General features: G+C 47.0%; 1 protein-coding gene across 1 annotated transcript in view; it reads right to left on the reverse strand.

Moving 5' to 3' along the window:
- large1 (LARGE xylosyl- and glucuronyltransferase 1) overlaps positions 1–16,272 on the reverse strand; it is a 558,448-nt gene that overhangs the window by 118,861 nt on the left and 423,315 nt on the right. Inside the window, exons 8-9 of the mRNA XM_038780758.1 lie at positions 15,388–15,500; positions 6,557–6,682 (exon numbers count right to left, since the gene is read on the reverse strand). Coding sequence (XP_038636686.1) covers positions 6,557–6,682; positions 15,388–15,500 — 239 coding nt within the window. The remainder of the gene's footprint in view (positions 1–6,556; positions 6,683–15,387; positions 15,501–16,272) is intronic.

Genomic DNA, 16,272 nt, shown 5'->3' on the forward strand with positions numbered 1-16,272 from the left:
GATCCTTCTGAAATGCGGCATTCTGAACTAATAACATATTATTTTTCTATTCCTCCTGTCAAAGTGGACAACCTCCATTTGCCAAATTTTTGCCCACTCACTGAACCTGTCTCTATTGCTTTGTAGAGTCTTTGTATCCTCCCCACAAGTTGCTTTCCTACTTACCTTTATGTCAACAGTACGTTTGGCTAAAATACAGTCTGGGCACGATTCTCCAGAAAGATTTGTCAGTGTGGTAGTTAGCGGGAAATGCCACGAGTTTCCCGACGCTCGGTCCAGGGAGGCCGACAGTGTTCTTCAATGTCAATTGGTTCACTTAAGGAGGCCCCAAGTGCTTCTCTCCGCATATGACGTCTCACCAGACGATTCGCTGGCACACCACTCCCCAGCCCTCAGCTAACAAGGTTGAGCACCCCTTAAGTTACTCTTGCTAGGGCAGCACGGTGGCCTAGTGGTTAGCACAACCGCCTCACGGCGCTGAGGTCCCAGGTTCGAATCCCGGCCCTGGGTCACTGTCTGTGTGGAGTTCGCACATTCTCCCTGTGTCTGCGTGGGTTTCGCCCCCACAACCCAAAAATGTGCAGAGTAGGTGGATTGGCCACACTAAATTGCCCCTTAATTGGAAAAAATAATTGGGTAATCTATATTTAAAAAAAAAAGTTACTCTTGCCCAGCCAACCCCAGCCAGCCCACAACAATGGCGCCCAGGAGACCAGCCCCAAGATTCGGGGATGCTGGCCTGGGGAGGCTCCTAGGTGCAGTGGAGGCCAAGAGGGATGGCCTGTTTGCCCGACGGTCCCGGAGGGTCTGCCACATGGCAGCCAGGTTTTCCTGGGACGAGGTGGCGGCTATGAGCACCAGGAGTGTGACCAGGAGGATTGACCTCCAATGCCAGAAAAAGGTCAATGACCTATACTGGGCACCATGAGTGAGTCGACACCTCTCCATGCGACTTCCAACCCCCTCCCGCCAACCCCCTTCCTTCACCCCCCCACGCATGGTTTTGCCATGGGATTAAGGGTTATGGTGTTCGGGCCGGAGTGGAGCTGAGTCCACAAAAGATCAGCCATGATCTCATTGAATGGCGGAGCAGGCTCGAGGGGCCAGATGGCCAACTCCTGCTCCTAGTTCTTATGTTCTCTGTGTCTCCTCGGGAAAAGCTCTCCCACAACTGTCAAGGGAAAGCCCAGTTTGGGTGCCGGCCACATGAATCCTAACCTCCTTTGAGGAGCGGGAGGTGACTGGGTTGGCTGAGTACAGACTGTTCACCAACCCGGAGGCTGGTGGACGCCGCAGAGGTGAGGAACCACCAGCCTCCACCTGGAGGACCTGTCAAACACGAGTTGTTATTGCCTTACTGACTGACCCATCCCCCTCACTGACCCCATGTCTATTCTCCCGCAGGTCCTGCATTGCCCAGGTGAGTGTTAGAACGGTAATTCTTTTTCACCGCCTCTGCCTGGACTGCTCACTAGCACTCTATCCCCCAGACAGGGGTTCTCCTCTGTGGGGCTTCCTGAGAGGGGTCTGTTTTCTGGGGGTCTTCCGGTCAAGAATCTCTTTTCTGGAGGGTCTGTGGGGAGTTCTCTTTATTTGGGAGTCTCTGGCAGGGAGTTCTTATCTGGTCTCTTTGTTTAGGGGGTCTCACGGTGGTGATGGGGTGGGCAGGTGTTGCATTGTGGGGGAGGTGAAGATCTAGCTTTTATTTTCAGGAAAGAGAATTATAGAATTTACAGTACAGAAGGAGGCCATTCGGCCCATCGAGTCTGCACCAACTCCTGGAAAGAGCACCCTACCCAAGGTCAACACCTCCACCCTATCCCCATAACCCAGTAACCCCACCCAACACTAAGGGCAATTTTGGACACTAAGGGCAATTTATCATGGCCAATCCACCGAACAGCACATCTTTGGACTGTGGGCGGAAACCGGAGCACCCGGAGGAAACCCACGCACACATGGGGAGGATGTGCAGACTCCACACAGACAGTGACCCAAGCTGGAATCGAACCTGGGACCCTGGAGCTGTGAAGCGATTGTGCTATCCACAATGCTACCGTGCTGCCCAGAAGATTGAGATGAGATTTAATAGAGGTGCTCAAAATCATGAACGGTTTGAACAGAGTGAGAGGGAGCCACCGTTCCACCTGGTGGAAGGGTGGAGTATCAGAGGAAAATAATACCGGGGCAAATCTCTTTTCCGCAGCGTGTGGGTACAGATGGGGAGGGCGGAGTGACGACCTTCTGCCCTATGATTCTATGATCCAGTTCTGGGCTCTCTTAAATGGGATGCCGGTACACATTAGACCGAGAAGAGAATCTGGTTTGACTGTTACATCCTCCTGCGTTAACATAACCTCGCAATGAGGATATGGAAACCAGCAAGGGAAGCACGTTACACCATGTCCATCACGGCCTCAGAACATCCCAAAGAGCTTCGCCACCGTTGAATTACTTGTATAGATGTGGAGATGTGCGTTGGATTGGGGTGGGCACAGTAATAAGTCTTACAGCACCAGGTTAAAGTCCATCAGGTTTGTTTGCAATCACTAGCTTTCAAAGCGTAGCTCCTGAGGAAGGAGCTGTGCTCCAAAATAAACCTGTTGGACTTTAACCTGGTGTTGCAAGACTTCTTATTGTGAAGTGTAGTCAATGTTGTAATGTGTCATGTGAGAGTACCTTTCAGAAATGGGTGTTTATCAGTGATGTCAGAGTGTGGGTGGAGCTGGACTGTCTATCGGCTTTTTACTTTCATTTTAGGCTGTTGCTGCAGGGTGTGTTTTAGTTTTGTTTTCAGAGATGGATAGCTGCAGTCACAGCCAGAAGGTGTACGAGTCCCTCTCTCTGTAATCTAAAAACTGTAAATCGATCCGTTGGCAATTTAAAATTAATGACTGCTCTCAGTCGTGACTTTAACCTGATGTGCATCTGTTTTAAAGGTTTTTTTTAAAGTCTTATGGATGTTAAAAGGACAGCTTAAGCATTACTTAGTGTTGTACTCTTTGGGGGTTGTATTTGAATTGATAGTTGCGAAGATGTTCACTATATATTTTAAAAAGGTTAACTTGAGTTCATAGAATAAACATTGTTTTGCTTTAAAAAATACTTTTCCATTTCTGCTGTACCACACCTGTACAGTGGGCCGTGTGCTCCCAATCTATTAAAAGTTGTGGGTCAGGTGAACTCCATGATACACTCTGGGGTTCTCTAAACCCTGGCCCATATCAAATGTAAGGAAATACAACAATCCATTTGTACATAGCAAGATCCCAGAAGCAAACAGTAAAAAGAACCCTTAGAATCTCCTACATGCAGCCCATTGAGTCTGCACGGACTCCCTGAAAGAGTACCTTACCCAGGGTCGCTCCCCCATTCTATACCTGTAACCCCACCTAACCTGCACACCGTTGGACGTTAAGGTGCAATTTTGTCATGGCCAATCCACCTAATCTGCACATTTCTAGATTGTGGGAGGAAACCGGAGCACCCGGAGGAAACCCACAAAGACACGGGGAGAACATGCAAACTCCACACGGACAGTGACCCAAGGCTGGAATCAAACCCGGGTCCCTGGCTCTGTAAGGCAGCAGTGTTAACCACTGTGCCGTTGTGGTCACAAGTGATCGTTGGTCAGGAAACACCAAGAAAACTGTTTTTTATTTAAAGCGGCGTGTCTCCTCGCCAAAATGTCTCTCGCAATCAACATCATTAAGATCCAGCATCTAGTCATGTTCTGACCGCTGCTCTGTGTACTACACCACCTTGTTTCCCAGGTCGCAGCATCGACTACACTTCATCAGTTGTGAAGTACTGTGGAATACTCGAGAATGTGAAGGCCCACAGTAAAGTACCTTCATTGATTTGGAGAAGCAGGGAATATATCATGGAATATATCAGGGGAGATGAAATGAAAATCGCTTATTGTCACAAGTAGGCTTCAAATGAAGTTACTTTGAAAAGCCCCTAGTCGCCACATTCCGGCGCCTGTTCAGGGAGGCTGGCAGAAACTAAACATTTCGAGCTGCAGTCTAGCTTGGTAAAGGTGACAAGTAAGCATGTCTTTTGCAAGATGCAATTTACAGCAAATGTCGACATTTACTTCTCGACTTTGGATGACAGATAAATAGCGAGGACACAGAAGAGCAACCTCTCCATGAAGAGTAAGAAAAGGTAAAGCAAGGACATTTAGGTTTTTGATACCAGTCAAGCTTGAGAAGACAAATATGACAAGTGTTCAGGCCATTAAGGACATGTTGCTGCATTTCTCCACCCTCCCTTGCTGGTGTAGTTGCCTCCCGATATTGTTCATTAAAAGTCCCATTATTGAGGAATAAAACGACATTAATCTTCCATTTGAAATTGTCAACCGCATATTAGCAGGCGATGCACACCCTGTACAAAATGTTAATGTGCTCCAAAAGAGAACTGAGAAGGACCATCGAAATTAGCTGCCATTATTATTTATTAGATTGTAAAAAAAAAAAAAAAAAAAAAATCCCATTACTTATTCATGAGGCAGTCTTGTGGCCTCATTTATTGGCGGCAGACAGCCTTAGAGCTTCGTGGCATCGGTGGAAATGTCTACCACCCCATTACAAAGTCCCAGGCCCGGGTCTCCGATCTGGGTGCAGACTGTCGGTGTTCTGAGCTGACCACTCGGCTCCCACCTAACTCCTTGTTTCATCCCATTGTTGACGGCAATCGTCCTTCTGGAATGTCTGGCTGTTGGAAGCTCCCTCAAAGGGGAATTGGATGAATTCCCAAAGGGGGAGAAATGGCAGTGCTCGCTCTTCCACAATAGGCTCAGTGACCTCTTCCTGTGCCTGTATGATTCGACAAAGACCATCGTTTCAGCACGACCTGATGGGCTCAACAGCTTCTTCCTAACCTGATGGACCCGAGTTTAGTTCCTAACCTTCGAGTAGACATTCAGCCTATTTCCTCGCAATGAGAGACATGTGACGGTGGAAGTAGATATACCACAATCGGCCATGCTTACTGCAGAGAAGCAGTGAAGTAGATGGTTTTAAAAAAATTTATTTACGGGAATTTGGGCGTCGCTGGTTAGGCCATTTACTGCCCATCCCTAGTTGCCCTTCAGAAGGTGGTGGTGAGCTGCATCCTTGAACTGCTGCTGTCCCTGAGGTGTATGTACACCCACAGTGCTGTTAGGGAGGGAGTTCCAGGATTTTGACCGAGCGACAGTGAAGGAACGGCGATATATTTGCAAGTCAGGGGGTGAGTGACTTGGAGGGGAATCTCCAGGTGGCGGGGTTCCCAGGTATCTGCTGCTCTTGTCCTTCTAGATGGTAGTGCTCATGGGTTTGTAAAGTGCTATCTGAGGAACTTTGGCGTGTTCCTGCAGTGCATCTTGTAGATGGTTCACACGGCTGCCACTGTTTGTTAGTGGTGGAGGGTTTGAATGTTTGTGGCAATCAAGCAGGTTGCTTTGTCCTGGATGGTGTTGAGCTTCTTGAGTGTTGTTGGAGCTGCGCTCATCCAGGCAAGTGAAGTGCTGAGTGACTCTGGCGGAACCCAAAGTGAGCGTCTGTGAGGTTATTGCTTGATAACACTTTTGATGACTCCTAGATCTGTTCGAAATATACCCCATTTAGCACAATGGTAGTGCCACACAGCACGATGGGAGGTTTTCCTCAATATGAAGTGGGCACTTTGTCTCCACAAGGACTGTGCGGTGGTCACTTCTACCGATACTGTCATGGACAGATACATCGAGAGCAGGCAGGTTGATGAGGATGAGGTCAAGTATATTTTTCCTCCTTGTTCCCTCACGACCTGCTACAGTCCCAGTCCAGCAGCTATGTCCTTTAGGATTCAGCCAGCTCGGTCTGTGGTGGTACTACCGAGCCACTCTTGGTGATGAATGTTGAAGTCCCCCACCCAAGAGTGTAATCTGTGCACTTGCCACCCTCAGTGCTTCCTCAAAATGGTGTTCAAAATGGAGGAGTACCGATTCATCAGCTGATGGTGGCCGATTCGTGGTAATCAGCAGAGGCTTCCTTGTCCATGTTTGGTCTGGTGCCATGAGACTTCATGTCTCCCAGAGTCGATATTGAGGACTCCCAGGGCAACTCCCAATTGTATACCACTGTGCCACTACCTCTGAGGGTTCAATTCCCGTACTGGCTGAGGTTATCAGGAATACTTGCCTTCGCTACCTCTGCCTGAGGTGTGGTGATCCTCAGGTTAAATCACCACCAGTCAGCTCTCCCTCAAAGGGGAAAGCAGCCGATGGTCATCTGGGACTATGGCGAATTTACTGGATTTATGGTGAGTGACGAGTAATGCGAAAGATAAAGAGCAAGTTGGTTCTGTCTTAGACAAGGCTTAACTGTGCAAATTAACTGAGAAAAGCGGTTTAAGCTTTGCTGATCCGTCAAAGATTGAGGCAGAATATTCCACTGTGGACATCAAATATGAAAATGACTGCAAGATGCTCATATGTACGGAGTTACCTCTAGCTCTGGACAGTGGGGAAAATGTCTCACACACTTCCTATTCTAGCAACTATTATCCTTATAATAACAAGTCTTACCTTGAGGTCTGACACGTCTTTATAGCACTGTTCAGAGCGCGTGTGATCCGATAGCTGAACATTCCAGAAACACGGAAGCTGGTACACCAGGAAAGGATTCTGCTTAATGACGGCATTGAAAATATCCTGCATGGGCCAGGGAAAAAAAAAAGAAGAAACCAAAATTAGTAAGAGATTATTGCCAGTATTATATTGAGAATTGCAAGTGAGAGTTCGAACAGAAACAGTCCATAGATGTGCAGGTTAGGTAGATGGTGCTGCCGAATTTTTGCAGCTACTACTGGGCGGCTAATATAGCCATGGTTAGGAAATGGGTATTGGGGGAGGGGTCGGTGTGGGAGCGGTTAGAGGCGGCCTCATGCAAAGGCACCAACTTAGGGGCACTCGGCACCTCTGCCGTTCTCGCCGGCGCGCTACTCCTCAAGTCCGGTGGTGGCGGTGGCACTTAGGATCTGCGGTCAGTGGAGAAGGCACCGGGAGGTGGAGGGAGCCTCAGCTTGGGCCCTGATACGCAATAATCACAGATTTGGCCCAGGCAAGATAGATGGAGGGTTTCAAAAGCTGGCATAGGGCAGGTATTAAAAGGATGGGGGACCTGTTCATAGACGGGACTTTTCCCAGCTTGGAAACGCTGGAGGAGAAATTTAATCTGCCCCCTGGAAATGCTTTCAGATACCTTCAGGTACGCACCTTTCAATCTCTCAACATGTTCAATGTCTTCCCGTGCCAATGAGAAAGCAAATAGGCCCTTTATAACCCCACATTCTGGACTTTCCGTCAAGCAGCCTTTATATCACATTGCCAACATCACTATAACCAATACAGTGCTCAAATTAAAGGATGTTTTACCTCTGATTCCTCCCCCCCCCCCCCCCCCCCCCCCGGATATTAACCTCTAATTCGTGGTGACGCCAAGACAATCGTCAACTGCTGGCAACAGCCTGTCTAATGATCGAAGTCTTACTGGTCAGAACAGATGAGTCAAAGAAATACTTATTCCACAATAGCATCATCAACAACCTCAAACTGATCCAGTGTATCGTATTCAGTATGGACGGTATGTTAGGAATAGAGAGGGACGTAAAGCACAAGTGCTCCTGGCTACAAGTAAATAGTGACTGTGCTCCTAATGTCGACTCTAGAGTTGGTGCTGCAACACCTGGGCTTCTATTTGTGATCACCGTTCCCAGCAGGGTGCCACACAAATAAGGCTACATCCCTTGCACCACTTAATGTCTCCAATCTCCAAAACAATTTCCAACATCTTCCTTTGTGTTAATAGGTTAGTGAAGCAGCAACCTAACGCTCAGAGCTTTTCTTTATTGAAAGAGTTTATTGACTTGTCCACTCTCCCCACCCAGTGCCCCAGCTATCCCCTATTTCTACAGGCTCAAAGGCAATTAATACCCATCACCCAATTTTCTGACCATCAATAGTGCAATTAGCAAACCTTAAGATTGTAATTGATATTAAAAAACCATATCAATTTAATTTGACAAGACATAATAATTTTTATTAGTGTCTCAAGTAGGCTTACATTAACACTGCAGTGAAGATACTGTGAAAATCCCCTAGTCGCCACAGCACGGTACCTGTTCGGGTACACCGAGGGAGAATTCAGAATGTCCAATTCATCTAACAAGCACATCTTTTGGGACATGTGGGAGGAAATCGGAGCACCTGGAGGAAACCCACGCAGACACGGGGAGAACGTGCAGACTCCGCACAGACAGTGACCCAAACCGGGAATCAAACCCGGGGCCCTGATGCTGTGAAGCAACAGTGATAACCACTGTGCTACCGTGCCTATTAACACCTTGGAACTTATTCTAATAATAATCAGAGCAAGTTGCTTTCTTATCTCTATCTTGCTCATCTGCAGCCAATGGTCCCCGGTTTTGAACTACTCACTATTTTTGCATTGTCTGTATCTGCTTCACTGAATTGAAAACTTTGGTCACCCCAAAATCTCCCCTTTTAAGTGTGGCGGAGAGGAATATGGAGAGAGAGAGAGAGAGAAATGAAGTGAAAAAGAGTAAACATTTCTTAAGCTCTTCATCATCTTGTCAAAATGAACATCGCAGCCAAGACTTTTAAAAGATGCTATTTGTGAAGTTGGTTTAAAAAAAAGACAAAAGCTGAATTTCTTAAGCCTTTCCTTTTCAGAGAAATTACGGATTCCCAGAATAAATTTATTTCTTTTGCTTGAGGATCAACAATAGCTTTTCTGTTATTAGTTAACCAGAATTGCAGAGACCATTTCAGAGGAGCTGTAAACCTGGTGATTAATACTCAATCCTACTGGTAGACTAGCCGGCTTCTTTTCTTCAGGGCAACATATACTGAACTGGTTGCTGATTCAGATTTGACCACAAGTTCACTATACACCAAATTCTCAACTCTATTCACTCTTTTGACTTCTGAACCCTCCGCTCTTTATTTGAACTGCAAATTCCTGGCTCCCAGGCTCTTGGATATTTAAGTCTCCCGCACCTGGCTTTATTATTCCTTCAGGTCAAGAGCATTGAAACCTTGGCCGGAATTCTCCGACTGTTCCCTGGTGGTGAGATTCTCTGTTCCTGCCGACAGTGCACCACCACCTTTGGAATTCCCGGCAGCCTGGGGTGACTTCAATGGGAAATCCCATTGACAGCGGTGGGAGCAGAGAATCCAACCATCAGCCATTGGCATGCCACCTCGCGCCACCAAGGACCAAGCGGCTGGGAGCCCGGAGAATCCCGCTCATTAACTCTGTTTGTCTCTGCATGGATGCTGACAGACCTGTGGAGTATTTCCACAATTTGCTTTTATTCCACTTATCCCGGACCTGCAGTATTTTGCTTTTCCATTATTTCTTTTGTGTTTTCTCTGTTCACTTTTCAGTATCAAATGTTTAATTTGACATGTTAAGTAGCATGTTAATTTGGACGTTGTCTGATTGTTCAGAGAAATGTAGCACCATATTTTTTTTAAAATATAAATTTAGATTACCCAATTATTATTTTTTCCAATTAAGGGGCAATTTAGTGTGGCCAATCCACCTACTCAGCACATTTTTGGGTTGTGGGGGCGAAACCCACGCAGACACGGGGAGAATGTGCAAACTCCACACGGACAGTGACCCAGAGCCGGGATCAGACCTGGGACCTCAGCGCCGTGAGGCGGTTGTGCTAACCACTAGGCCACCGTGCTGCCCTAATGTAGCACCATATTGACCGATGTCCCTCAGTCGCTCTCTCAGGAAGCTCAATGGCTAGTGCATCAATTCATTGTCCTTCGGGTGCAAACAGTGATAATCATCAGGCTCGCTCTTTCAAGGGAGACATTTGCACACTGATTGATGAAAGCAGTCTCTCTATCAAAGAGACACTTATAAACTGACTGGTGTCTACCACTCTCTCCCACTCAGGGGGATATCTGTACACTGATTGGTGTCTGTCACTCTCTCCCACTCAGGGGGATATCTGTACACTGACTGGTGTCTATCACTCTCTCGCTCTCAGGGAGATATCTGTACACTGACTGGTGTCTATCACTCTCTCCCACTCAGGGAGATATCTGTACACTGATTGGTGTCTGTCACTCTCTCTCACTCAGGGAGATATCTGTACACTGACTGGTGTCTATCACTCACTCCCACTCAGGGGGATATCTGTACACTGATTGGTGTCTATCACTCTCTCCACTCAGGGAGATATCTGTACACTGACTGGTGTCTATCACTCCCTCTCTCTCAGGGAGATATCTGTACATTGACTGGTGTCTATCACTCTCTCTACCTCAGGGAGATATCTGTACACTGACTGGTGTCTATCACTCTCTCCCACTCAGGGGGATATCTGTACACTGATTGGTGTCTATCACTCTCTCCACTCAGGGAGATATCTGTACACTGACTGGTGTCTATCTCTCTCCCTCAGGGAGATAGCTATACGCTGACTGGTGTTTATCACTCTCTCTCAGGGATATATCTGTACACTGACTGGTGTCTACCACTCTCTCTCAGGGAAATATCTGTACACTGACTGGTGTCTATCACTCTCTCTCAGGGAGATATCTGTACACTGACTGGTGTCTCTCACTCTCTCTTCCTCGGGGAGATATCTGTACACTGACTGGTGTCTACCACTCTCTCCACTCAGGGAGCTATCTATACACTGACTGGTGTCTATCACTCCCTCTCAAGGAGATATCTATACGCTGACTGGTGTCTATCACTCTCTCTCAGGGAGATATCTGTACACTGACTGGTGTCTATCACTCTCTCTCTCAGGGAGATATCTGTACACTGACTGGTGTCTATCACTCTCTCTCTCAGGGAGATATCTGTACACTGACTGGTGTCTATCACTCTCAGGGAGATATCTGTACACTGACTGGTGTCTATCACTCTCTCCCACTTAGGGGGATATCTGTACACTGACTGGTGTCTATCACTCTCTCTCAGGGAGATATCTGTACACTGACTGGTGTCTACCACTCTCTCCACTCAGGGAGCTATCTATACACTGACTGGTGTCTATCACTCCGTCTCAGGGATATATCTGTACACTGACTGGTGTCTATCACTCTCTCTCTCAGGGTGATATCTGTACACTGACTGGTGTCTATCACTCTATCTCTCAGGGAGATATCTGTAGAATGACTGGTATCTATCACTCTCTCTTAGGGAGATATCTGTACACTGACTGGTATCTATCACTCTCTCTCAGGGAGATATCTGTAGAATGACTGGTGTCTATCACTCTCTCTCTTTCAGGGAGATATCTGTATACTGACTGGTGTCTATTACTCTCTCTCAGGGAAATATCTGTCCACTGACTGGTGTCTATCACTCTCTCTCTGGGAGATATCTGTACACTGATTGGTGTCTATCCGTCTCTCCCACTCAGGGGGATATCTGTACACTGACTGGTGTCTATCACTCTCGTCCACTCAGGGGGGATATCTGTACACTGATTGGTGTCTATCACTCGCTCCCTGAGGGAGATATCTGTACACTGACTGGTGTTTATCACTCTCTCTCAGAGGGATATCTGTACACTGACTGGCGTTTATCACTCTCTCCCTCAGGGAGATATCTATACACTGACTGGTGTCTATCACTCTCTCCCTCAGGGAGATATCTATACACTGACTTGTGTCTATCACTTGCTCCCGTAGGGAGATATCTGTACATGGACTGGTGTCTCTCACTCGGGTTGATACATGGACTGTGATGTATCTATCAGTCCCTCTTTTTCAGGGTGATTCTGTACACTAGCTGTTATCAGTTCCTTTCAGGGGAACACATTACACATCGAGTGCTGTCTATCAGCCTCTCTCTCATTGAGCTGTCTGTCCACCGAATGGGGCAACAAAAAAATAAAGCCATTCTTGTTAAATCTTTGCTTAACTCAGTTACAAGACATAAGGAACTGATTTTTCTCCTCCTCCCCAAGCGATGGCCCATTGAGATGTGCGTGCTTCACATCTCTTAAGTCAAGACTGTCAGAATCCCTCGTTATTGCCAGATTCAGGATTTTTCGACAGCACACATGCATGCCAGGTGGGAACCTGATGCACTGTTGCAAGCTGTAATGATCTCATTTCTCTTGTCTTATGACAGTGTGAAGTGTGGGAGATCGCTGGAGACAGTAAGTAGGGCTCCTGGGGTTTGATTAAATAATGCAGTGTTCCGCAGAACAGTGAGATTATTCAGTGATTTTTTTTTTTTTTACTTTAACAATACGCTATTTGCTTTGGAATGTCCTGATGATAGTAAAGGCGCTATATAAATGCAGGTTCTCGCTTTCTCCTCCATCCAGACTAGAAAGTGGTAGGGGTGAGCTGCCTGTGGCTTGGGTCGATGGTGGCATTCTCTCTTCCCAGTCAGGTTGTGGGTTCAAGCACCACTCCGGGAGCTGAGCATCTCATCGAGGTTAACAATACAGTGCAGTGCTGAGAGAGGGCTGCACTGTCAGCAATCCCATCTTTCAGGGGAGACTTTAAACCAAGGGCTTGTCTACCCTCTGGGTGAGCAAGATGCCAAGGCAATATTCAAAGAATGGTGGCTTCTCAACCAGTCCCCTGGCCGACATTTGCAAGACCACCAGAACAATTTAATTGGCCATTTATTTCATTGCTGTTTGAGAACTTGGCTGTGTGAAAATTGGCACAGAGGGCGAGAGAGAGGGGACCATCTTGCTATGAAGAAAGGTTGAGTAGATTAGGATTGTTTTCGTTGGAAAGACGGAGGTTGAGGGGGGACCTGATTGAGGTCTAAAAATTATGAGAGGTAGAACAGTACAGCACAGAACAGGCCCTTCGGCCCTCGATGTTGTGCCGAGCAATGATCACCCTACTCAAACCCACGTATCCACCCTATACCCGTAACCCAACAACCCCCCTTTAACCTTACTTTTAAGGACACTACGGGCAATTTAGCATGGCCAATCCACCTAACCCGCACATCTTTGGACTGTGGGAGGAAACCGGAGCACCCGGAGGAAACCCACGCACACAGGGGGAGGACGTGCAGACACCGCACAGACAGTGACCCAGCCGGGAATCGAACCTGGGACCCTGGAGCTGTGAAGCATTTATGCTAACCACCATGCTACCGCGCTGCCCCTCAATATGGATCAATATGGATCAATATGGTATGGACATTGTGGATAGCAACAAGCTTTTCCCAAGAGTGGGGGTGTCAGTTACAAGGGGTCACGATTTCAAGGTGAGAGGGAGAAAGTTTAAGGGAGATGTGCGTGGAAAGTTTTTTACGCAGAGGGTGGTGGGTGCCTGGAACGCTTTACCAGCGGAGGTGGTAGAGGCGGGCACGATAGCATCATTTAAGAAGCATCTAGACAGGTATATGAATGGGCGGGAACAGAGGGAAGTAGACCTTGGAAAATAGGAGACAGGTTTAGATAAAGGATCTGGATTGGCACAGGCTGGGAAAGCCGAAGGGCCTGTTCCTGTGTTGTAATTTTCTTTGTTCTTTGTTCAAATAATGCAGCACACCTTGGGCTGATTGCATGGTTCTGAACAAGCCTAGGGAATACATGATAAACGGCAGGACCCTGTGAAGTAGCAAGGATCAGAGGGACCTTGGTGCCTGTGCACTGGTCCCTGAAGGTGGCAAAGAAGGTGGATACAGTGGTGAAGAAGGCATATGGTATACTAGCTTTTATTAGCCAAGGCACAGGGTTTAAGAGCAGGGAGGTCATGCCGGAACTGCATAAAATATTGGTCAGGCCACAGCTAGAGTATTGTGTGCAGTTCTGGAATCCACATTGTAGGAGGGATTTGATAGCATTGGAAATGGCACAGAGGAGATTTACCAGGATGTTGCCTGGGCTGGAGAGCTTTAGCTATGAAGAGAGAGTGAATAGATCGGGGGTGTTTTTCTTGAGAGACATGGATAGAGTAGGCAGAAATAAACCTTTCCCTTGGTGGAGGGATCAGTGACCAGGTGACATCGATTTAAGGTAAGGGGCAGGAGGTTTCGAGGGGATGCGAGGGAAAACCTTTTCACCCAGAGGGTGGTGGGTGTCTGGAACCCACTGCCTAAAAGGCTGGCGAAGGCAGAGACCCTCGTAACATTTAAGAAGTATTTAGATGTGCACTTGTGATGCCAAGGCTATGGGCCAAGTGCTAGAAAATGGGATTAGAATAGTTAGGTGGTTGTTTCTGACTGGCAGAAACACGATGGGCTGAAGGGCCTTTTCTGTGCTGTAGACCTGTATGGCTCTATGACTTTAGATGAAGTTGCCTGGCAGGGAGCTGAAGAATAGTTTGCGGTGTTGAATTTACACCTAGCCCGATTTTGCTCCTTATTATAGACAAAGGGAAGAAAGACTTGGATTTATAGTGGGCTTTTCATAACCCCCAGACTTCTCAACATGTTTTACACCCAATAAAATGAGATAAGTTACTGTTGCAATGTAGGAAATACAGTAGTCAATTTACACACAGCAATATCTCATAAACAGAAACGGGATAATGTGCAGAGAATCTGTTTTTCTGATGTTGATTGAGGTATAAATATTGGTCAGGACATGGGGGATATACTCTCAGCTCTTCCTCAAATTGTAATCTCATTTTATACCCCCGAAAAGGAGGGCAGAATATCTTCCTTTCTGGTTTAATTTTCACCATTGTTACTGTCACATCTTGCCTGACAAGAGCAGTCCTTGCACTGGAGTGAATGATTGAAGCATCCTGTTATTCTCCAATGGATCCTGTGGTAGACTACATACCTGACATTACTTATGCTGTATTGTGACCAATGGGCAGTCCAAGGAGGGGAAAGAACAAATAAAGAACAGAGTTGATGGGAAAAGGGAGAATTCATCAGAGTATAATTTTTAGATTCAAGTTGGGGGGGTTAGGAAGCTGCAATTTGATCAAAGCCAACATATTTAAGTGTCCTCTCTTTCTAACTGGATGGCCGATGTCGCATGTTAAAGAGGTTAACTGGAATGGACTGAGCTTTTTTTAAATTCATTTACAGGATGTGGTCGTCACCATTATTGCCCATCCTGAACTGACCAACATTTCAGAGAGCATTTGAGAGTCAACCAAAAGTCCGTGGGTCTGGAGTCACATGTAGGCCAGACCAGGTAAGGACGGCAAATTTCCTCCCCTAAAGGACCAGATGGGTTTTACCGATGATCAGCAATGACTTCATGGTTATCATTAGATTTCTTTTTAAATTCCAGATATTTATTGAATTCCAATTTTGCCACCTGCCACGGGATTCAAACTCCGGTCCCCAGATCTTGCCTTGAGGGGTCTCTGGATTACCACTACGCCGCCATCTCCCCAAGATCCATTGTATGTGTACCTACCTGATCAGCCAGTGAAGTGGACAACATGTTCATCAGCTCCCGTTCTGCAGTCAAACGCCACATCTGCTCCCATTTCATTTTCCGCAACTTGTCTAACAGCAGTAGGATGACCCCTGAGAGAACAAAAACATATTCCTTGTGAGAAAAACTCATGAAAAGTCCAGAGGTAAAAAACTGGGAATCACATAGCAACAAGTACATAGAACATAGAACAGTACAGCACAGAACAGGCCCTTCGGCCCTCGATGTTGTGCCGAGCAATGATCACCCTACTCAAACCCACGTATCCACCCTATACCTGTAACCCAACAACCCCCCCTTAACCTTACTTTTATTAGGACACTACGGGCAATTTAGCATGGCCAATCCACCTAACCCGCACATCTTTGGACTGTGGGAGGAAACCGGAGCACCCGGAGGAAACCCACGCACACACGGGGAGGACGTGCAGACTCCACACAGACAGTGACCCAGCCGGGAATCGAACCTGGGACCCTGGAGCTGTGAAGCATTTATGAAGTAGGAGCAGGAATAGGCCTTTTGGCCCTTTGAGCCTGCTCCACCATTCAATATGATCAAGGCTGATCCTCGATCTCAATTCCATATTCCCACTTTCTCCCCATAGCCCTTGATGTCATTAAAATCTAACAAAATACCTATCTTTTGAATACATTCAGTGACTTGGCCTCCAAAGTCTTCTGTGGTGCAGAATTCCACAGGTTCACTATCCCTTTGAGTGAAGAAATCTTTCCTCACCTCATTCCTAAACGGTCTATCCCATATCCTGGGGCCGTGCCCCCTGGTCCTAGATTCCCCAACCAGGGAATACATCTACCCTGCACCTATTTTTCCAGCCCTGTTAGAATTTTGTACATTTCAATCATC

This window comes from Scyliorhinus canicula, chromosome 20 (assembly GCF_902713615.1).
Source record: "Scyliorhinus canicula chromosome 20, sScyCan1.1, whole genome shotgun sequence".
NCBI classification, from domain to species: domain Eukaryota; kingdom Metazoa; phylum Chordata; class Chondrichthyes; order Carcharhiniformes; family Scyliorhinidae; genus Scyliorhinus; species Scyliorhinus canicula.